Source organism: Chanos chanos, chromosome 12, assembly GCF_902362185.1.
Source record: "Chanos chanos chromosome 12, fChaCha1.1, whole genome shotgun sequence".
Lineage (NCBI taxonomy): Eukaryota > Metazoa > Chordata > Actinopteri > Gonorynchiformes > Chanidae > Chanos > Chanos chanos.
Window position 1 is genome coordinate 23,919,971 of NC_044506.1, and position 24,480 is coordinate 23,944,450.

At 42.1% G+C, this 24,480-nt stretch overlaps 3 protein-coding genes across 9 annotated transcripts; all 3 read left to right on the top strand.

Annotated features, from left to right (window-relative positions):
* The first annotated feature begins 1,468 nt into the window (after positions 1-1,468).
* hoxa4a (homeobox A4a) lies at positions 1,469-2,696 on the top strand. The gene is made up of 2 exons (XM_030789587.1): positions 1,469-1,874; positions 2,365-2,696. The coding sequence occupies exons 1-2, from the start codon at positions 1,469-1,471 to the stop codon at positions 2,694-2,696; spliced, it is 738 nt and encodes a 245-aa protein (XP_030645447.1).
* A 12,196-nt stretch (positions 2,697-14,892) lies between these two features.
* hoxa3a (homeobox A3a) lies at positions 14,893-18,271 on the top strand. Of its 7 annotated transcripts, XM_030789575.1 has the most exons (4): positions 14,893-15,117; positions 15,154-15,319; positions 15,876-15,894; positions 17,479-18,271. In XM_030789575.1, the coding sequence occupies exons 1-4, from the start codon at positions 14,893-14,895 to the stop codon at positions 18,269-18,271; spliced, it is 1,203 nt and encodes a 400-aa protein (XP_030645435.1). The 7 variants fall into 7 exon arrangements, with proteins under 7 accessions (XP_030645435.1, XP_030645430.1, XP_030645432.1 ...); XM_030789570.1 differs by lacking the exon at positions 15,876-15,894 and having other exon boundaries at positions 14,893-15,348; positions 17,477-18,271; XM_030789572.1 differs by lacking the exon at positions 15,876-15,894 and having other exon boundaries at positions 14,893-15,334; positions 17,472-18,271.
* Positions 18,272-22,517: 4,246 nt separating this feature from the next.
* LOC115825770 (homeobox protein Hox-A2a-like) lies at positions 22,518-24,261 on the top strand. The gene is made up of 2 exons (XM_030789576.1): positions 22,518-22,890; positions 23,510-24,261. The coding sequence occupies exons 1-2, from the start codon at positions 22,518-22,520 to the stop codon at positions 24,259-24,261; spliced, it is 1,125 nt and encodes a 374-aa protein (XP_030645436.1).
* The last annotated feature ends 219 nt before the right edge of the window (positions 24,262-24,480 follow it).

Here is a 24,480-nt window from a genome sequence, read left to right on the forward strand (position 1 = left end):
GGCTCGCGTAATGAAATGGACCTAACGCTTGTTTTGTCAGATACAATGGCATATTGATGACGGGAAAAGCCAAACGCTGTGAAATTCATATTATCCCTGTACATCACTCCTAACCGCACATAACTGTATAGAGAACAAACTGTGACTTTTGGGGGAAAAAATTAAATACATAAAATATAAAAGTATTAATAAATATAATAATAACGGGAGTGGTAGTATGAAAATAAGAAATGATGTTGGTGTTGATGACAAGCAGTCGAATGTAATCGTCTTAATGATTCACCGAGCACAGTGAATATGACCACAGCTTGCACAACTATGAAAGTTTCTCTCTATGTAGCAATCGCACAGTTGTTTATTTACTTTCATTTTATTTAATCATTTAATAATGTATACGTTTACAGCATCCAGTATCCTCTGTGTGTGTGTCTGGGGGGTGCATATATATATATATATATATATATATATATATATATGCTCGCTGTTTATTTTCGAATTTTCAGTTAATTCCCAATATAACAGAGAGAGAGAAATTATAATTAGGTTAAAATGGCTCCTAGAGTTTAATTCACCTACGTAAAAGGCTTTATGCATTTCTACGGAAATGCACGAAAGGCTTACACTTTCTGGTTATATAAAAATGTGCAATCTTTAGAATGCAAATCAGAGCCACTGTGAAGCACTGTGCAGGCTACACTGAGGTTGTCCAAGGTATTCACGTTCGCTCAAGAAATAAATTACTGTGAGTGAAATAAACTAAAGAGGGTGTATCGTATTACTTTGTGATGACCCAAATGAGCATAGACAAAGCATGTGTCTGTGAATGCACTTCACTGTACCACGAGAGAGTAAGTGATGCTCGTGCAGTTTAAGGCCTTTGATAACTGACGACAATCGGACGGTCCTGCTGATATCTGTTTTCAGATCTGTAGTGTATATATATATAATTTGAGGAATTATGAGTTCAATTCTGGCGAATTTCTTCAAATAATTTTGGGGTATTGTTAATATACATCCCGCCCCTGGTCTAAACAAAGGTCTTTTTGATTCTGTAATTGTTACTGAGCTTAGCGCGAAAGTCACACACTATTTTATTGAGTAACTCGTGTTTTGAGATATTCCTTACGCATGCATTCTCCTATGTGGAATGCGTCTTCATTTTAGTCAAGTGATTGTTTATGTATAAGGTGTCCCATTACAACACGTTCGACTTCTCTGTGTATGTTTTGTTTCAATAAGACAAAACAGTGGCTTCGTAAGACTGGGAAAATTTTCGTTTAGCCCATGCCTGGCCTTCTATTGGTGCTTGTTTACACGATGCCTAGAGGAGACATCCCGATTGGTAGTGCTTTTCACGTGACCGACCAACTTTGTACATTTGACAGGGGGAGTAGGTGGGTTTTTGGGAGATCAGAAAAACGACAGCGCGTTAAAAATTAGTATTGTTGCATTGCACAAATTAATCGTCATGAGCTCCTACTTGATAAACTCGAATTATATCGAACCCACGTTCCCACCGTGTGAGGAATACCAGCCGAACGGCTACATCCCCGCCCCTTCTGACTACTACGAGCGGCAGAAAGATACGGGTTTCCCCCATCACGAAGAGACATCATACCCACGGTCAAGCTATCCAGAACCGACTTACGACTATGGTAATGTCCAACAAAACAGGCTCGATGATTTCACTGAAGGACATCATGTACAGTCCCAATCCGTTCCACAGAATCATGGCCCCCGCCTAAATCACGACACTGTAGCGGCGGCGACCACCAACAAGGACTGCAGTCTAGCTACAGAGGCTTTCCCCAGCACACAGAAGGGCAAAGAGCCAGTGGTGTATCCCTGGATGAAGAAAGTCCATGTAAATACCGGTAAGTTATCAGCAGTGCCGAAAAAGAAAGCACCAGGACGCCTTTGGAAAGCGTCCATTGGAACGCTCTGAATGAACATCAGTGGCTGTTACCTCATTCAGGGAATTTACGGTCCCCATATATTGTTTCGGCAATTAGCACGCCTCGTAAATTTTATTGCATGTTGTCTTTGACGATGTCGTGTGTTGGCTTTTTGTTGCATTTGCCTCCACAGGGTTTACGTTCCTTGCCCAGAACTACAGCACAGCTAGCAGATGGTTTTGTCGGTTCTGAAATTTGTGATGAGCTGTGAGAGCTGATAAAACAGTCTAGTGCTCATCGATCTGAGAAAATGTCTCCCAGAAACACAAAACAGCACTAAAGATTACAGCACAGTGTCTCATTTGTTTTGGTGTTCTTCGCGAGTGATTCTGATTGTCAGAGTTCTGTGGCCCTTCGTTTTTTGGTGAAAAACAATAACTGCTGTCTCGGCGTGTGTTTGTGTGTTCAGTGACCGCCAGCTTCTCAGGAGGAGTGCCTAAGAGGTCTCGCACCGCCTACACTCGCCAGCAAGCTCTGGAGCTTGAGAAAGAGTTTCACTTCAACCGGTACCTGACCCGTCGTCGGCGCGTGGAGATCGCACACACTATGTGTCTTACAGAACGCCAAGTAAAGATATGGTTCCAGAATCGCCGCATGAAATGGAAGAAGGACCACAAGCTACCGAACACAAAAATCCGCTCGGCTGGTGCAGCGTCGTCTGCGACAAACCAACATGTCAAAACTGCTGTGACCCGGCAACAGCAGGCGTTGCTTCCCACGGCATGCGGATCAAACCTATAGTAATGGAACATGCTAGGTTACTTGGACTAATGGAACTGTGCGAGTAAAAAAGAACAAAGATCAGTGTTGGATCGCAGCTCAACAGGGTCACTTCTTACTCCATATTGGACGACTTCACTCCACTTTCCCAAATCTCCAGTCTCTCCTATTTAATTTAGTTACAGAGTGAAATGTTTTTTCTTCTTTCATGGAGCACAGAAATATTTAATGCATCCGAAGGAGGGAGATTCAAAATGTTCTCACTCGCTTTCGGAAACCCAGTCGAAGTTATTGTGGAATCATACTTGTCATTGTAGCCTACTGGAGCTGGTGTTGCGTCGATGTTGTTTTTAGAATAAATCTCCGTGACGTGTTCATAGATGACTGAATTTACCATATGAAGGTACAAAACTATCTTCTTAGAGGAAACTCTTCGTTTTGTCTGGCTTAGTCCTGTGTGTGAGAGTGTGTTTAACCTGTTTCAACAACATTTAAGATGTGAATATAATCGTGCAGGTAGTCGTTTGTGTAGTTTGTGGACTGTGTCATGTTTAATCTAAGCAGGAAACCGTATTCATGAATAATAAAAAAAAAAACCTAGAAAAGATCAACCAAACAATAAATATTGGTTTCTTTATGCGGTAGATTATTCTGAATCTCAAATTACAATAAATGTTGCCTATTTATGGTGTTCTTCATTATTACACAGTATTAATATTATTATAGTTGTCAAACGCTCCAAATTTGCAACCCTATAAATGGTCTGCGGTCGAGCACATAAGCATCAAGGTCAGTTACAAGCAAGAATAGTCCTAGGTCAATAAAATTTCCATGACCATCTAAAGTAAACATGAATGCTTATTCCACCTAAGATCGAAGTCCGCGAGAATGCGAAAATGAAATCGACACTGAGCTGATATTGAAATATGCAAAACAAAAGGCTGAACAGGCTCACGCCTTGGGATTTGTATTTTACTGATAAATAAGATCTTAACAGAGAAGCAGCTCTCTGCTATTTTATATGAGTTGCGTTGTTCGAAACTGTTTTATTAATGCAACACATATGGTGTATTGTAACCTGTTTTGGGGCATCGACGCAAAACATGTTGTTCTAAAAGCTGTTCACAAAAAACTGACTTTAAAACTCAGACTTCAGAAACGAAAGTTTATCATTATTATTATTATTATTATTATTATTATTATTATTATTATTATTTAACTGTAATTTCATCTCAGTTGCTGCTGGTTTTTATGACCTTCTGTCTGGTTTGGTCAGTTATTACTTAGTACGATCTAAAACACGTTCAAAACTCGTTACCTGTGGGCGCTAAGCAAATAAGAGATCTGGGATGAGAAGAACAATTATATATCTTCTTTATAGTTTTAGCTCTATCTGAACACGTTAAAAGAGACAACATCGACTACAATTCGGTCACTTAAAATTTTACATGTATTTATAAGCGGATTTTAGTATAAAGACCTTCTTTTTACCTTAGACCCAGAGGACAGTTCTCTGTTGTCATTACCCCTATCCGGCTCCTGTCCCACACTTTGCGAGTGCCAAGTAGTACCTGCTGGAGCCAAGCAATTATGAGGTCATGTAAAGGACACAAGATCCCCATCCAATCACCTTGCATGAGCACGTCAAGCGACCTCTAACCTCTGACCTCAACCATTTCCACAGCCCTCTCCCAAACTTTATTTTTTCGCGTCAACGCATGGGGCAGTAGTGGAACCTGAGTGTGTGTGGGCGAGAGCTGTGTCGGGGCTGAAACCTAACCAAAGCGCTCGCCTCCGGCCTGCTGCTGGGCGGTCAAAAGCTATGGGCCGCCGGTTTGTTCAGATGAGTACCAGCACAACCACGAGGAGACCTTGTTTTTTCGTAGGGGTTCATGAATCGGCGCGGAGTCGTGTTTCCAAAACTCCAGTTGCATCACTTTGTTGTGAATATGATTTGTTGCATAGATAACTATAATTAAGGGAAAGAAATAATTATCCCTGCACATTTTCACACATTTTTATTTTCCCTTTGGTCACGATCGTCACGGTTCAAATCAAAGCTTCTCTCATCTACTATCTCCACACGTGGAAATTTTAAAACAAGCCTTTCGTGTGAGCTTAATTCTTCACATTGCAGCATCTGGCGTTCTAACTACGTCCATCATTTTTAAATTTCCCTTTTTGCTTTTTGAGTTAAATGTGCAAATATTTAGGAGTACATTCTGTAGATGCATAGTGTTCAACAATTTCATTAATAGCTCTTACATATACCTGGTACAGTATTAAGGCTAAATTAGACTTAATTACAGACAAAATACTGCATTTCACACTAAGCGTTACCATTACTATTATTACCATAAAAAGGCAACGACTTACTCAGAATAGCTATGATTATTATGTCCATTGTCGAGTTAAGGGCAATGTTCATTGTCCGGGAAAGGCTGCTGGTTAAACAGATTCTATATGAAGTTACAACAATGTTTCCAAACGTGATAATACCAACATGTGCGTGTCATCCTCTGTCCTGGACTGTCGAACTCATAAAATAAGTAGAAATATCCACGTTAACCTGTCATCGTGGCCGTGGATCCGCAGGAAATTTGAACTCTGATCATACCACGCAGAGACGGAGGTCACCTCTCAATCCTGTCCTGCTGAAATTTTAATCGACTCTCATGTGACCTTATTAAATAATGGATTCCTCCCGGGCATATATAGATATCGGGAATTTGGTAGGATTTTCAATTATATGCTGACCGCCGACCAAACAAGGAACTTCTGAATTCTTAGCAACCGCAAACTGATCTTCATACTGCGCGTTTTGTTAGAGTGAGTAAATCATTCAAATTCAATATTTTCTATAATCCTATCACTCTGTTTCTCTCTTCTTTATGTTCGGTCCTCCATAGCACTGGTAAAGAAATGAAGCTAAGATTATCCGATGTTATATTACTACGGTGAGATGGAATTTGGGTCGTGATTTACGGGGAGAGACCCCGCGTGTATAAGACCGTCCTGTAGTTTACGACTCTTCCGGATCCAGATCTTGGGTGTTAGAAACATGCAAATTTCAAACGACACTTCTAGAGACAAAACTGTACCTGTCCTCTTACAGCTACACCTTTGGTATCGCCTGTGCTAAGTAACCAAAAACCTGAGATGGGTGTAGTCATATGGCAGTTCTGGCGCCAAAAATAAGTTGGCATCAGAACAGAAACGATTCTCTGTGTGTACTTTTAGAAAACTATCCAAAAAGTTTGAAATAATTTTAGCTGACCATAAGGTACTCAAAATCCTCATTTAATTGGTCTTATCGTTGATCAAAACAAGTATTATTCCTTATACTTTCTCAACAATAGCCCACAAAGGGCAATTTTACGAAATGAAACGTATTTGTCTCAGCCCTGTGTAAACTGTTTAAGGCTCGTGAGGAAACAAAATCCCTCAGTGCTCCGTGTAGTTTAATAGCGCTGAAATGTCTGTATGAATGCAGAAATAATGTATCATGACACAGGTTATTTATTGTCGTTGTTACTTTTTAAAACGTTTTATTTCTTTTGTTTCATGGACGCAGTCACAATGTTTAGACTGAAAAACAGAAAGAGGACTGAAATGACTCCACAGAGCCGCTCTTGTTCCAAACCTCTGTGTTCCCCATTTAAATAGGATGCCCCCCTCAACCCTCAGCCAGAAAAAAAGCATTGTCAGCCGGCTAGTTACATATTAACAGAATCTCCAAACAATGGCTCAGCACAAGGGGAATCGCCTGTGGTAAGTCTAAAAACACAAAGTCGTAAATGTTGATATAATATTAATGTTGAGAAGAAGAAGAAGAAGAAGAAGAAGAAGAAGAAGAAGAAGAATAGACCCATAAGACAGTCTATTAAATGAATTTGGCAACAGAATTGCCAGCAGACCTCTAGTATGAAGAGGTCAACAACACTGTGAGTGTTTCTTACACACTGTGTACAACACTATGCAACACTGTACAGTAGTCACAGAGCTGCACAGCACACTGAACATGCACTTCACATGTCGCGCGTCACTGCGACAACAAAGAAACTTCATCGATACCGTAGTTCTCCAAAGCTTGTCGACGTTGTCGCTAGACTGCCTTACACAGGCGTCGAGTTTCGTACTAGCCTTGATTTTGGTCAGTGTAGACCCAGAAAGGAAAGTTATCTTCGCCTGAGTGTGGCTGATTAAATGTGGAGTAAATGGCACAAATGTCAGCAGCAAAGGACGATGCATTCCAATGGTGGTTCCATGGACTTGAACAGAATCCCAAGCGGCGCGGGAAGCCTCGTGGATTGAGAGGGGGACTTTTGGACCGGAGGAAAAACACTAATGAAAAATGTCTAGTCTCGTCTATGGTCGCTCATACTCTGAAGATGAACGGGATGTGAATCGGACCAAAAAAAAGCGTGCATATTGTTAAGTACAGATATTCTGCTTGGTTTCAGTTTCAGCTGTCCTCCCTCTTGTCTTTAAACATAGTTGAGCGTGAAAACGTGCAGTCGAAGAGGGCAAAGTGACTTTGCTGTTATACGATGACATGCGAAAAATATGTCGGTCCCACAACTCAAAGGTTTAGTAATCTGATTAATAAAGAAAGCTTCGTAAGAACCAGACAAGAAATCCCGCAAATTCTGTATTTGTTTTTCCAACAGCCACTTAAAACAGACTGAATATACCTTAGCAGCAAGCCCATATCAAGTACAGCAGGTGATAGTTTAACGTGGGGAAGCTGCGTGCAAAGACCAGGCGTAACATTAGAAAATTCTCATTTTCGCAGGAGTATAAATTCCTCACTGCTTGCGTCGTATGAAACTTCCGTGTCAGGAAAGCTGCAGGACGTTGAATAAACTGGACCCTTCTCGGACAAAATACAAAACCCGGGGTATTTCCGTTCCTCTTTAGTTTTGTATTTCATAAGTGTCGTGATTGTGGAGGAAAGACTCTCACCTCGTCCAGCTGAAATGATTGATGGTCTTATGGAGATTTTTCACGCCCGTTAGGTGAGCTACGGGTCCGTCCAAACACTATGATGGCGAAAAATAAGTGCCAAATGATGCAGGATCAGGCCACCGGACTGCAAGCCTGTTAAACTAAGCCCGGCAAATGTTAACCAGAGCTCACACTGAATATTCCAGTTCCAGTCCAATACAAACCTCTTTAATTGCTCCTTAATTTGGATGCTTTCAGCTCTCTGAACACTCATACTGGAGGCTGCACTCTCCTCGTGTGACAAATAATTAATACTAGCTCTCAGTTGCTCTTTGGGGACAAGTAAGAGCAAGGCACGAGTTGGTGACTGGAGGGTGACTGTAGATCATTGGTACGTTTCGTTCACAACTTCTTGAGAACCTTTTCCACTTGACAGAACTGTACCCGCTGCGTGACAGACTGACATACATTGACTAGCTAGGCATTTCTGTCTAAACTCATTCGCATGGCTTATTTACCGCAAGACACTCAGGGGACTGTGCATTCTCTTAAGTTGCTTTATTTAGTGAGTGTGTTGTGTGTGTGCGCGCGCATAAGCGTGAGCGCGCGTTGCGTGAAAGATTATTGCGCACAAAGCACAAAAGCTCTCGCCCGTCATCTCTTACTAGCAGATGAGAGATGCTTGTGGAGTGATCAGTATGTCAGCCATAGCAGAGGTGCTTACTTTGGCGGAGAAGCCTCTCAAACAGCGCAAGCGGTCACACTACTTAGCCTCACATATAGACACGTGCACACAAACACATACACAAAAACACATTAATACTCGAAAATACTCCATGCTCACCGAAAATATATCCGCCACCATTACATCACACACATCATCTGTTAAAAGCTAGCTCACTAGTTCAGTGTGAGGTGTTAATGGGCTTCCACCGCCATCAACACCCAGATAACGTCCTACCTCAAACTGGGTGCTTTCTTTCTTTCTTTCTATTTTTTTTATTTTTTATTTCGGAGTTAAAGTAACGAAATCGTTCCTTTGTTGTCCGGGAACGCACTAATCGCTCAGTTCTTTATCCTAGATACTGCCTCTTCCCTCGCCGGGGAAACAACGGTTCCGATTATTGATTCACAGATTCAAATAAAAGGTTTAAAGTTGACGCTATGTCACATGACCAGAGCGCATACTGCGTGTGCGTTATAATGGAGTGTGGGGGTGTGGGGGTATTGCCCGGTCGGCTACGGTGGTGCTTACGCGAGCCCACTTCATGAGAGTGGAGTCAGGCCATTGTATAGTTTGCCTGGGAGAAGGAGGAAGAAAGAGACTGAATCACATAGAAACGGAGGGAGACGGGTACATTTCATGGACGGTATTAGACTGCTGTCAAGGACGGATATGGTTTTCCTCACCAAGAGAGACAACTCACTGGGAGGATGGATTTTATTTTGAGGTATTTCCGTTGATTGTTCATTACTCTCGTGAGTTATTGCGTCTCGAGGCAAAGGTCAGTAGCAGGGAAAGAGCGAACGAACTGGGAAGCATTGGCAGAGTCGTTATTGATAAACTCACTAGGCCTCTTATTAGAGCATCGATTTTATTAGATGTAGTTGCGTTATTGAAATAACTATCAAAAACACACCGCAACGAAGCAACGAACCAATCATGTTGCACCCCTTTACACTGTTTTTAGTCCGTTACTCTGGACCAACGCTCAAATGTGTATAATGTCTCAAACATATCGGACATTGGTCAGTTACTCAAAATTATGAGGCTTTCAGGAGGACAAAATTAAATTCTTTACTGTTTAACTTGTGTTTATCCTGGTGGGGTTTTTTTTTAATATAATTTGTGCTTTGTGCATGCATCGTCTTAAATGAGGTTGGCCTACATTTGATTTGTAAATAACAGCGTATATTTAAATATCCCGGTGATAAATAATTATCCTAGTCACATTACCACATTAATATAAACAACCCTGTTAGCGTGACACAAATAGTTCTGGCTGCTTTTTATTTTGAGAGCATTGGTATGTTTTTCCCAAGCTCATTTTTTCCCATCAAGAATTTTACTTTGTCTGTGGTGTATCTATAATTCATATGAATTAGTTTTTCGCTCACAACAACTAGACAGCGTGGTTTCTTAGAACATTTAGTATAAAGAGAAGGTATTCTTCTGCAAATATTATCAGTCACTCGCCATGTATACACTGTATCTGCTTCAGGTCAGTAACACAGACCGCAGTTGTGTGCTGAGGTATTCTGTAAAACATACCCGTTTGTGGGGTGTGTAAAACAAGCTTTTCCTCGGAAGAATAAATCACGAGGCAATCTAAGCAAGCGGCGGCAGGTTTGTTGTGAAGCTCGCGGGGAAACGAGGATATAATGTAAGACTGAATATCATCCAAGAGTGCACGGCCGCGCCGAGGTCACGGCGCTGCAGCCTTGATTTATGGGCTGGGGGACTTTGGGCTGTAGCTCCTCGGGTGCTAATGACTATTCGATCCAAATGCACTGGCGAGAGAAAAAAAAAACATCAAATGAGTCTTCCACATATTCTCTAATGTCTCTTATTACTATTGTTGACCAATCCTCTATTTTTATAACGTGTTTCTATTAGTCCCGTCTATACTTTTAGGTTTTAAGAAACGTTGGCATTAGCGCTACACGCTATTTTGTAGTCTTGAAATATTTTCAATGCTCTTACAAATATCAAAAGAATTTTAAAAATTCAGCTTGCACATGTAAACGTTAAGTATGAAGAGAATTAACACAAAAGTGATTAACGAAGGCCTGTAATATTAATTTGATTAATTTGATTGTATCACGATATTTATATAATTTTACCAAAATTGATGCGTGTCATGTTTTCAGAATTTGTGATACAATTTTGACTTTAATTTTTCTGACGCTTTTGTAAAGGCAAGAATGCAAAAATAATTATTAAAGCAAGTAAACACGGAAATAATTGTTACGGTCAGAGCTCACATTTAACATTGCTTGTGCAAGCGGGGCCAGCGGTGTTTACAGAAAGCGTTATTGTTCGCTTGTTATTGTCAAACGTGTTCAGATATAAACCAACATTTCCTCTATTTCCACAAGCGAATATACTTAGATTATTGGAAATAATTTCCATAAATATGACAGAACTATTAGAAATGTGATATTTATTGTGCGATAAGAACAGTAATCTAAAGACTGTTTAAAAATACGTTTTGTAGTCTTTTAATACGAGAAAGGAGTATCATGGAAGCGAATTGTCCAAATGAACTGTCCATTAAAACAAATTACGCTCTCAGTGGTGTCGCTTGTCTGGTTAAGTTGTGCTATTTAAAGGGAAAAACAATTAATTACAGCAACTTTATTTTCATTTCATCCTGTAGGTATCTTCCTAAATAAAAGTGATCTGATCCTCTGCCATCGTGAAACCGCACCCAGCATCCGGTAAGTTCAAAAGTCTTCCTTATCGATTGCAGCTATGAGTACTTATTATCCTCTTATATATCTTAATAAAAGGATGACCCGGGCGCACGCTATCTCTCTCTCTCTTTCTTTCTCTCTCCCTCTGTCTCTTTCTCTCTCTCACTCTCTCTCACACACACACACACAGAGAGAGAGAGAGAGAGAGAGAGAGAGAGAGAGAGAGAGAGAGTTGTACGAAAGCTGAAGCGCAGTAATTCGTTTCTCGCCCCTGTCTATGTAGTGTAATTTGTCATTATAAAAGCGACGGGGGGAATCGCGCCTCTTGGAGCGATGCCTTGTGAATGTCTCTCGCTTCCTTTTTTTTTATATTCACTGTATTCAAGCACACATGCCTTCACCGTAAAAAATAGCATAATTATGGGTGAATATTTACTAACATACATCTAAATACCAAGGCTTGCCCTGACCAACTCATGCCCTATCACATTCTTTACTATTCATTAACATATAACCTCGTAGTTGGCGTCATACCAAAGGAATCCTCCACTCAGCAATTAGAAACAACAATGAAGTAAATAATTTGACACCACCCGTTTTGCTGCAAAAGGCTACATTTGTCTAAAAATGCATATAAGCGGATTTTTAAAACCCCACTCACCCACCCACGCCCTCGGCTTTTCGATTACTCTTTAAAAATCTGTTCCTATTTAGATGCCGGACGAGGGCAGAGCTCACTCCCGCTCCGCGCTGGTAACCCCAAAAGCAGCATAAAGACATATATCTTCGAGTCAGGCCGCGAACGACACTGCTCCATTTCACTGGCATTCACGGGTGTTCCACATAGCTACAATTTAAAATTCAGACGTACTGCCATTCCGTTTGTTTTCATTTTGAGCTTTCCAGCGTTGCACCCACTCGCAGTTAAATGTATTTAACTACACACACACACACGCACATACACACACATTTATATATATATGGGACATATGCAAGTAAGTGATAATTAAGTAGCGATTCACTGTGCAATTTCCCCCGCAGTGTTTACTTCTCAGGACCTAGAGAATAGGACATTACATGAAACACCTTTGGTACGGGTTTACGCTCTTCATTTGGTCAATTGTGCATGTATGTGTGCGGTTGTAGCTTAGTTCTGATTGTGTTACGTTCCCCCCACGTAGTTTGCATTCACAAGGGAGGAGTACATTAGGCGGGAGCGTTCTGTGTTTGAGACGCCGCTTCATTTGCATAATTTTTCTTGTCTGTAGTGACGCTCTGATTCAGGGGAGTTCACTGGGGTGTGTAGCCTATGTGTCGGAGAGTGAATATGTGTAAGTGCACATTACTCGTTCACGCAGGGCATATGTAAGAACAGCCCTGGTAGGTTTGAAGAGCGCGGGTATTCATATAATATGTGATATATTGCAAGAGTGAGGGCAGCAGATAATGCTTCAGCTGAGTGTCCAGAGCGCACCAGCCTGCGTTTGTAGGCTACTCAATCGTTTCTGATCTACGTCGAAAGGAGGGAAACGGGAAGAAACACAAGGATTTGAGTCTTCTTTTTACTTTACCCGTACGCTTCTGTCTCTCCTTGCTGCTTTCTCATGCCTCTTAGAGGTGCAGCTTGTGTTTTGTTGTCCCTCTCCCTCGTTTAACTTTTCTCTGGACCCCAACTTGATCGATTCCTGCCGCTGAATGAGCGAAGCTCGCGCAGTGCTGCGCGCTGCTCGTCAGAGAGGAAGAAGGTAAGCGGGCCAGGAACATAGCTCTCACAATGCTGTTAAATGGCGGAGTTTGTGATTTATGACCGCAAGACTGAAATCTCGGTTCAGGAAGAGTTCACACTCACACACATACACACACATTGTCAGGGAAGCAAGATCACCGCGCACAGCAGCAAGGGTCTTCGAACTCTGTGTCTCCAGCAACTTTTCCTATTTTCCTCTTATGCACATATAATTACGTCAGAATGCGAATTGGTGTGCTTTACCATAGGCATCTGGACTGTCCCTTTGACGAAGTTGGAACAGGACTAACCTACTAATTTCTGTGGTTTGTCGCTTTCGGTAGGATTTGTGTGTCTTGTGTCCAGGCGTATTTTACTCAACTGTGAGGCTTATGTGGATTTGCGTCGTGGTATATTGGGCAATTTGTGTATTTCTGTATTTTTCATAGTATTTTATATATTTCTGTATTATACACATTATTATTATTATTCTTATTATTCTTATTATTGTTGTTGTTGTTGTTGTTGTTGTTTAATTTTTATTGTTATTGGTAGTAGTAGCAGTGGAAGTAGTAGTAGTAGTATGCTACCCGTGTCATTATAGGACATAGAAAGCGTTAACTCTATCATTCCTGTAGACAGAACTGACGTTGAATTTTTGGCTTGCGTTGGCTGTAGTCTGTTATCCTGTTTCATTAATTCGTCTTATTTATATGCGATATGTCAGATCGCGTATTGTCTATAAAAGAAAACTTCGAAAAAGGATTTAAGTGTAAAATACAGCCATATCATAATGCCGGAATAAATGTAATCTGTACAATCTATTAAATGTATGAAATGAATTAAACAATGTATAGAGGAAATGGAGTTATAAACAGAATAATAGCTTTCAGCCCTGTCTTACCCAGGCCTACTCACGTACGTTTCCTAGCCGTATACGCTTAGCGTTTGTTAGATTTAAATTAAAAATGAATAAATTTCCTCTGCCAGTGTAAATGCTGTCTTGCATATCGGCGACTTTTTATCGCTTATATTTTTCGGTTACATTTATTCGTGAAGATTTACTAATCTTAGGGGGTACCGTTGTTCGTGTAATGGTGTAGGCATATGTGTATATTTCAGTCTGCCTCCCCTGTACGCCATCAGTTACCGTGGCTCTTGCACTGCCACTGGTCCCGGCTCGGTGACCCCCATACATCAACCGGAGCGGCATCCGCGCGACAGCAGCCATTATTATGGGTTGGCAAGGAAAAGTTCACGGCGTGGTCATGGAGACGCGCGCCCACCCGGTTTTTCAGGTTTCCTTCTGGTCCTTCATCCATCTTTGTTGTGAGCACTCGAAAGGTGGGGAATGCGGTTTGTTATGGTGTCACGGACAGCTGTGTCTAGCGCCTCACGCTAGGGTTAGCAGAAGAGGTACATTCTTTCGACTTCTGACAGGAACACACATGCACAACACTGGAATACAGCAAAAACTCCGTCATGAGAACATGTCCACATTAAGTGCTTTTACATGTAATCTTTAAAGGACAAACAGAATAGTATCTTTCGTAGGTAGACAGTTAACCTCAAAATGGCTGAACAAACAATACTACATTGGTTTCAAAACTGTCCAGCTGAACTGATAAGTCCATATGATCACTGATGATTATAAAGAACTGTGTTGGCTACTTTCCAAAGCATGCATTAGAGAGTCGTCGGCAATAAGGTGTCACTTTTTTTGAAAAATAATTTAAAAACTACAGACTTTCTTAGGTTTATGGTTTCAATTGATTATCCTTAGTTCTTGTCATAGTTTTGATAATGGATTTGGGAATTGCAGACATTTTCCTCCGACTGTAAGGGAAGGCCCCCTTAGTCTGAGTAACCTCCCTGATTCTGTATTGTTCTGTACTGTTGCAGTGGCCATAAGGTAAGTGGTGACTATCCTCAGAGAGTGTCAGCAAAGCTTTGAAAAGTAAGATGGATCGGCACTGTTTCACCCGCTCACCGACTCTCATCTCGCCCCAGGTTCACTCGAGGAGCCCATTGGCGGAGAGGCGTCACGTGACCACCGCGTGCCAATGTTATTGTACGAGGGTGTCAAGACCCTGTCAGCTTGTGAAATAAACATCGGGAAACGACGAGATGCAAAAGGCGACCTACTACGACAGCTCGGCAATTTACAGCGGCTACCCCTATCAAGACGCAAACGGCTACGGTTATGACGCCAATCAAGAGCAATATCCCCCAGTCCCTCATGTGGAAAGGGAGTATCGTCCAGCGTGCTCCTTGCAGTCCCCTGCTGGCTCCACAGTGCTACAAAAACCCGGCGAGATGACGGAGGGCTGCGAGAGAAGCACTGGGATCCAGGCCGCCCGAGCACCCGTCCACGCTGACAGCAATCAGCCGCCCGTGGCTCCACCCGATTCACCGTCGCCCAGTACCCTGACCCAAAACGTAAGCAATGGCTCGGGAGCCAAGAACCCTGGGCACGACTCTCCCACCCCGCCTGCCCGAAAGCACATCTTTCCCTGGATGAAGGAGTCGAGACAGAACACGAAGCAGAAATCCAGTAGCACCAGTTCAGGTGACCTAAACGATGTTTGCTTCGATCCATGCTAATTTATATTCTTGAACTTTTTTTTTTTTTCAAACAACAACAACAAAGCCTTTATGGGTAGACCCATGGAGAGTAATATCACAAATTGCTCCCTCTGTGTCTTAGCTGAGTTCGTAAACCGTTTTTCACTGAAAGATGAGAAATACATTTGAAGAGAGTGGCATGTTTGGTATGTTTCTCAATTATTTTTGACCGGCCTTTAAAATAATCAAGAATATATTAATGGCGCCAAATACAGTGGTCACCTTAAACTATTTTGATGTGGTGTTTCTGTATTTCAGCTTCTTCTGTGGGGTGTCACGACAGTCCACCTCTGTTTACAGTCTTCGGAGTAACGTAGTGCCGGCTTTAACACTCGTACAGGCCAAAGTCTATTGAAAGGAGTGCATATTTGGTATTCCAGAGCTACTCAAGTATTTCTTCAGATGAAAGAACAAAAGAACTTTCAGATTTGGAACACTACGAGTTTCAAACATACAGAAATGTATGGAGTGTTCTTATTTTACAGAAAGGCCAGTCTCAGACAGGTGCAGGTCAGAACCTATCGTTCTATATAAGATGCACTTCCTCTCGGGGTTTGAATAGGCCTACCTTTAATCTACGATAACATGAATAGATATCTCATTTGAATTTAACAGGTATTAGCTTTTGGTGCTTGTATACAGAGTGACATTTCAGTCGAACGCAAGATTACAGCACGGGCAACGTAACGGTGGCACTACAATTTCAGAAATGTTCCTTTACCTGGTGCGCAGTTATTTCTAATTTATACCATTTCTGCGTGACATCGACTTCTCCCAATTTGCCTTAATGGCAAATTCCATGCGAACTCGCTATAGTTGTTTTTGTTGTTTTCTTCTATGATTTCAATTCCCGTTTGAAAATTTCAGTTTAGAGAGGTGTCTCACACTTACGGTATGTTCGGGCGGCCCCCACGGCAAGAATGCGCTGGGTTTATCACAAAATGTTTTTTGCAGATCGGCAAGATAGTTCGTGGTCATTGCGGTGTGTTGATTAAGGTAAAATGAATAGCATGTTGGGTTGTTTGCCTCTCCAAACCAGAGTAGTTTTGTTCGCTGAGTTCATTAAACGATCGCTTTTTTCTACCAAGTTTCCAAGCTCAATGTTTTTCAAGTGGACGGTAAAGAATTGTTGTATGGTTCATGTGGATTTTGGAATCCGTTAGTGATGAATCAGTTGGTGATGTACTCCCTCCACACACACACACACACACACACACACACACACACACGGATGTGCGGACGGACGGACAAAAGGACAGATAGATAGATTGACTCATAGAGAAATATACCGTTTATTGGTGGCGGTACTTCTGTCAGTAGCCTACTATTGCTGTTGTAGTCATTCCTTAATTCATATGATCACACCTCCTCATCCGAGCGCCTTTCCCACTCTTTATTGACTGAAGTTCTCAAGTTGTCCATTTGCCTCCTGGCTTCTAGCATGATACCTTATGATATCTAGAACGCAGGAACGCTTCCAGTTAAGAGACTGTACAGAAACAAACCTAAAGTTACTGAAAACCAAAGAGCGCATAAACGCACACGCGCGAAAGGGACGGGTCCTAACAGGCAAATGTAGCTTTAATGCACAGTTACATAACGTCCTGTGTGCGTAACAGGTATCGTCTATTTAACGTAAAATACAAACAGGGAGCGAATTTCGAACATTACATTCTTCATCTGAAACAAGCGCAGCTACCTAGTCACCATATCCTTCCTTCAGCCCATTTCCTGTGTAGACTTGCACTGATTTCTCTCTCTCTCTCTCTCTCTCTCTCTCTCTTTCTCTCGGATAAGCACTGTAACTGCATTAATACAATCCTAACCTGAATCCTAGCCTGTCCTCAGCGCTTTAATATGTACTGATCATATGGTCGATACTTTATCAAGTCCACCTCATCAGTCATCTCGAATTTTTTTTTTTATAAATGTAATTGATGTTTTTTCAATTATTTTGCTTGAATAAGTAGGCTATATGTGTGACAACAAGTAAAAGTTGTTTACTTTTTATTTGAACAGCTCCATGATTTCGACACCGTTGTTTAATTTAATAGACAATTGTTTCCTCTGTTCATTTACAGTGGAGAGCTGCCCTGGAGACAAGAGCCCGCCCGGGTCTTCCGCCTCCAAGCGCGCCCGAACCGCATACACCAGCGCACAGCTTGTGGAGCTGGAGAAGGAATTCCATTTCAATCGTTATCTTTGTCGCCCGCGACGTGTGGAAATGGCTAACTTACTGAATCTGACGGAGCGACAAATTAAGATATGGTTTCAGAATCGTAGGATGAAGTACAAAAAGGACCAAAAGGGTCTCGGGATGATGCCGTCACCGGGGGGACAGTCCCCTCGTAGTCCCCTCGCGCCTTCTTCCGGTGGTGGAGGTGGAGCGGGTGGATATCTGAGTTCCATGCATTCTATGGTCAACAGTGTGCCCTACGAGTCCCCATCCCCAACCTCTTACAGCAAACCTCATTCTAATGCATACAGTCTCGCCACGTCATATCCGCCTCTCAACAGCTCCCTGAACAATTGCCTGCCTCCTCAGAAGCGGTATCCGGGGGCCGGCTCCGCCACGCCTGAGTATGCTACGCACCATCTCCAAGGCAACAATAACTACGGGACGCAAATGCAGGGCAGCCCTGTATATGTTGGTGGCGGTGGAAGCTACCTCGACTCCATGGGTAATAATGGATCATCAGTGTTTGGACTGACACATCTCCCTCATCCGCAGACTGACAACATGGACTACAACGGCTCAATCACAATGGGCAATAGTCATCGTCACAGTTCGTGCGACTCGACCCCCTGCACATACACAGACCTTACGACGCATTACTCTCAGGGAAGAATCCAGGAAGCACCCAAACTGACTCATCTGTAATGAGGACTAAAGTCCTCTATCACTCGCGTACAGTTGCTCACCTTAGAACTTCCCCTCTTTTCTTCTTCGTCCCCTTTCTCTTCATCCCTGGCCACTTTTATAGTTTGGTTCTTATAGTTTTCATGTGTTCTAGTGTAGGCTAATCATTTTCTTGTTATTTAAGCTTTTTTCTTTGTTCAGTTCTGCCTGTAGCGTTGTCGTTCCGTGGCCTTGAAAAGGCCCTTCGGGACATTATGCCAGAGCACATGTATGCATATTTAGTCTGCTCTAACACTTTTAAAAGAAGAAAAATCAAACAGGGTAAAAACGAACACCGTTTCTTGATTATCTTTTATAGGATTATCTTATCAATGTGAATTTATTCATTGTTTATTTATCTACGTCGCTGCATTTTGTTGCACTATAGGAAGGATATTTTGAACACGAGCTGAGCTTCTTTTTTAACCGTCTCGTGGCTTGACCCTGTGTGCCACGAGACTTTCAAATGTATTTATTTAGCCGATGGACTATGGAATACTAGTGTTACTGTACCCACTCCTTGTAATAAGTGGGGAGAAGGCGAAGTGGATGTGGGTATTGTCCCATCCATACACGTACAGAGGCACCATGACTGTGTGCTGCATAGGCTACTTAATTTTTCTCTGTCCTCGCGGAGATCAGTCATGTGTTTTGCGAATGTTAGTGACTATCATGCAATAAGAAGTGAGAGATATACATGAGTCAGATTGGTCATGTTGAATTTTAATTCTTTATAAATTATTTCAAAATGTCATACATTCCATGCTGCTCCACTTTGAGAAAATAAATAAAACAATCTAAAGTATTTCTGTAAGCACATCAGACTGCTCTTGTAGCATGGTCAAGCAACAACAATAACAACAGTAACAACAACAACAACAACTACAACAGCAACAACAATAATGATAATAAAAAAAAATAATAATAATAATAATAATAATACACGAAAAACAGCAGCAGTAACTTTAACTCTTAACGTCTAACTCTTTACACAAGAAAATGCTAAAAGAAAAATCCATGAATTTAAATTTTATAAATGCTCAGATATATATTGACTTACATATAATTTAAAGTTATGTTTGGATATTATGTCATCATCTACCTTCGACTATTTTTTAATTGCTAAACAAATAATAAACGTTTAATTTTTCGGGGTCCAATACATGCGGTTTTGCTGTACCCTGCTCCTCTCTTGCCGCGCCAGCTAGGCCTCGAGCCTCCTTACCTTGTAAGGCCATCCATTATCCTGACAGCTTTCCGGAGCCTCGAGCTGCCCCTGTAAGAAAGAAGGCATTTCAAATGAATAATCGTTAAAATTACAGGATGATACATTCAAATGCGCTATTTGAGTAGCAAATATTTTTAAAATAGTTCTCAGTCCCAATGCGGTTGAACATTCTAAGGAAACGTAGAACATAAAATAATACAAAAATATACGTCAGGATCGTGAGGATTAACGAAGGGATGATAAATATTCACTTACAGTGATACATTCAGATAATCTGCAAAAAATAAAGCGTCTACATTCTCTTAATTTTAACGACCAAGTAGGAACCATGAAAACAACTCTGTTACTGTTACCTCTGATTTTTAAAAAAAACGACAAAAGGCGTTTGCTTGCGTTTCTTCGGCACTTTTTTCCTTATTTACTGTTATATAATTTAATATTGTATTATTTTCTAATGCTGTAAAAATACAAATTCCGACTTGGCAGCCATGAACTCGAAATATAAATTTTGTATGTGTTGTATTATAAAAAGCCTTTGCATAAAGATTAATTCCAATCCCTCGGGATTTAACCTAGTTTCAATTTAAAGTTATTTTTGTGTAAGTCCTAAATAAGTGTATGTATAATTCTCTTTTCCCAAGCATACAACACAATATCAATGAGTATTCCACGCCCTTGGTTCCGTGCCCGACATATGGTTATTAGGAGAAGTGAGAACAATTGATTCTTCTGCTGTGCCGGCGAATGCGAGCACAGAGACGGACAGGAAACACATTCTTTTTGACAAAATTAAATTTAAATATTTTTAAAGCGGCCTTTTGATGGGAAAATTTTGGTTCACTGTTTTCCGTCATGTATATGTGACTGAATGCGGCCTGTGGGAAAATGCTTTACCTTTCTATGAATGCGAGTGGGGATGGATGCCGCCACCCACTCAAACGCTCTGAAGCACAAAAGCGAACGCGTTATTTTCACATTTTTCATCTATTTCGTGTCTGGGGCCCTGTCTTTTAAGCAGCTCACCTCTCGACAAACGAATAGACGCACCAGATGTTTAGTTAAACGATAACGTCGATGCTCAAGATTACAGAACGAAGTGAAAGAGAAAGGAAGCCGCAAAGCGATGATATACTCACCGATGGCGCATTACAGCTTTTATAAACTGTCATCTGGTATCACAGAATAGAAAAGAAGTGCTCTTTAAGTCTATGTGCGTGTTGAAGTAGGGTGAAACAGAAGCCTGCGTTCCTAATGGAAGCCTCTCTGCTTCTCTTCCTGGTTGTATTTGATCTCGCGCAGAGTTAGAAGGTTTAAATGTGGTGTGGGGGCACCAGGCTGTCAGACCTTTTGGCGAGTAAGATTGATCGCGCGCAGGCTTCTAGGACTCTTTGTTTGGTGTATAAGCAGTAAAGCTGTAAGAGGCCACGCGTTCTTTTCCTCAATGCTGTTAAAATATTCCATGTTCTCAGGTCATGAAAAAATATTCCAAATATGGGTCCGCACGGTAAACAGAACGGATCTTTATTATGCAAAAGCTTCAATATCGAGTCGCAGCATGAAAACGGCTGTGATTTCATAACAACCTCGGTTTTTATCAAATTCAAATAAACTTTAATTAGACAGTAAATACAACTGAAAATGGTACTGTACATCTCCAAAAATACGTAAATACGTCTGTGAGGACGCACTGTTTTTGGTCGTCTGTGCTCTTGATGTGTCATAACCCACACTTATCAAAAGATATTGTTTAAATTAGTAGAGCTTTCACCAAGTTGACCAGTAGTCACATTTATCTGTCCACAACTAGGTCAGTAAAGACAAAGAAAACTGTGAAAATACGGTGAAGGAAATAACTGTTTCCCTCTGATGCGGCATGATTAAAATAAAACTGGACGTAAATCAAAACACGTTCACAATTTGCTTTAATACGTCAGAGTAGATGGACTACTTTCTCTCTGTTTCTGTGTGTGCAGACAGAGAGAGAGAGCGAGAGAGAGAGAGAGAGTGCTGTGTAGGGGCTGTGATTGTGATCTCTGTATCTATGTTCAAAATGTGATTTACATTTTATTCTGTTTTAATAATAGACCACCACTCCGTGAACGAGAGTCAGTGTACATTTGTGTGTCAGGATTCAATCAATTCCATGTCTTTCAGGGCATTACTTTTGTGTTTGATTGGTGGGTGACACATGCTGGCATGAATATATGTATAGTGTAAATGAAGAGGCTCGCTACATGAATCAACATGGGTGCTCCTATACGCGAGCGTGTGTGTTTGACTGTCTGTACGTTCAAGGATGTAGGCATAAGCTAAATATGTTAAGTGTAACAAGAGCCAGGCTGCATTGTGGGAGTTGTGTTCTGTCAGAGTTCGGGAGATGAATGGCTGACTCCTCTAATCGGAGCAGGCGTAGCGTGGACGGTTTGGGTTGATGTGCGGGACTGCAGGTTGCTCTCCTGACATTCTTTCTGAAACAATACATGAAGAGTGTGCACGAGCCTGTGCAACCACTGAGGCAGCGAGCAGAAGGACGCATTTGCCTAACACCCCCAAAACGAGATGATACGGCCATTGTGCGAAGGAAACGGTGTCTCGTGATGCAGGCTTGAGGGTAAACTTATCGAAAAACTCCACAACTGGTGTAAATAAAAACAATTCCTTTCCACTGGGTAAGGCGTTACTCACAGGAATTTCTTTGGATCGATCACGTAGACAGTGGCTTCTTTTGATTAAACCCCAAATTGTCATTGGGCAGAAGTAATCATGTGACAGGCTTTTCGGTCCAGTTTCAACCATGTCTCCGTGAATTCAATAGTTTAATACTAGCACGGTCCCCACACGGCCATAATCAGTGAATCACAAAATAAAAGTACTAATTTTAATTTTTATCGTCTTTATTATCTGTTGATAGAGGGCGTATCGTTTGTTAAATCACAGAGACATTCTAGGCAAACTTTTCCTTCCTCGTGCTCCTGGGGCGCGCGAGAGAATAGGGAAGCCATGAATTACGAGTTCGTGCGCGAGACGGGTTTCATCAATAGTCGGCCGTCGCTCGCGGAGTGCCTGACGTCTTTTCCCCCTGTCGGCGACTCATTTCAGAGCTCATCAATCAAGGGCTCGACGCTTGCGCACCCACATCCACTCATCCCGCCTCCCTTCGAGCACACCATCCCGAGCTTGAGTCCAGGGAGCCAGCCGCGCCATGGACGACCTCGCAATAGCCCGGACGGCGGTAGTCCATTGCCTGCCGCCTCGCTGCCCCCGGAGTACCCTTGGATGCGCGAAAAGAAGGCCTCTAAGAAAAACCACCTGCCCACACCCACAGTTACAACTGCTACAACAGTCACTGGACCAGTGTGCTTCTCCCCAAAGGGTGAGTGGCGGATAGATAGAAAAGAGATGAGAGATTTAAATCCGAGAGATATTGACGGGACTGATCATTTTGGCGATAAACTTGTATTATCCTTATCTTATAAGCTCTGTGAAACAGGTCGACACCTCAAGCCTTTTATCCCTTGAGTAACCTCTTTCTTACGTGTAAAAGTTATATAATGAGAGGTGATTTATTTGATTTCCTTGTAGAGCTAGCGTGCGCGCGCCCTGGTGCCAAGGCTTTTTGATATCTGACATTAATGAAGAATGATAGATTACTGTTGCTCCGCGCAGGGCAGCTGTGCATTCATTAGACCTGCAGCACAGGGTGAATGGGAGCAAAAACCGCTCAGTCCAGTACCGATATTTACAGGCAACAACGGCTCTGTCGAACCTCTGATATCAAATTAAAGTTATACACTTGCAGTCTTAAAGTACCATACGATGGATAAATACACGATGTAATGCACATTGGTGGCATTGTGTGCTGCACATGCAGCCATTTTGAGGAGTTCATGAGGTGAAAGTGTTATGCATTCATTGTGGTTTGGCAAAAGTGAGTGAGCAGCAACTGCGTATGTTTGTACATATTCTTGTGACCTCGCTGATTTTATTCCTAGGCTCCCCGGAGCTTCCCGAGGGCGGATTGGCCGGAGGAGGAGGCTCGCGCCGCTTGAGGACCGCGTATACCAACACGCAGCTTTTGGAGCTGGAAAAGGAGTTTCATTTCAACAAGTACTTGTGCCGACCCCGACGTGTTGAGATTGCTGCATTACTGGATCTCACCGAGCGCCAGGTCAAAGTCTGGTTCCAGAACCGCCGCATGAAGCACAAACGGCAGACTCAAACCAAAGAGAACCATCACAGAGGGGAAAAAGGTTCGACCGCGGGGGAGGACGGTGGTAATCAGAGCGAAGAGGAAACATCCATGTTTCAGTCTAGCCATGGCAGCGTTTCTGCGGCCCTGCTAGGGAGAGAGACATTCTCTTTACAGGCGAATATCTCCTCCACCTCTTCTCAGCAGTTCCACAGTGGAGACGACTCTCAAAGCTTCGACATTTCACCTCACAGCACCAGTGAAAGGAATGTAGGACATGATTCCGACCCCTCACCCCCTGTTCCCGGTTGCGGGTCGACAATAGGCCCATGCTTGCCCTCCGTAAATCGGAACAATGGTAGTCCCTCGCAAACTGTGGATATTTCTGTGCGGGACCTCCATAGCTTCACAGCGGATTCGTGTCTGCATCTGTCCGATGCTACTTCGCCAAGCATGTCCGAGTCGCTAACAAGTCCTGCGGATCTGTCCACGGACAGCTTTTATTTCCTCACGGAGACCCTTAGCACAATCGATTTGCAGCACCTAAACTATTAGAGCCCAAACGAGATCGATATGCAAGACGACGCAGAATTCAAACGTTAGTTTTATTTTATATTCTGCGCGCATTTCGTTGATTCATAAGTAGGCTACATACATAGCAAAGGATCAGGTAAGGTGAGATTTCATGAACAATGTGTACATATTCCTGTGAATAATATACAAAGTGATAGATTATAATTCAAATGCATTATAATGAGTGAATAACAAGGAGAG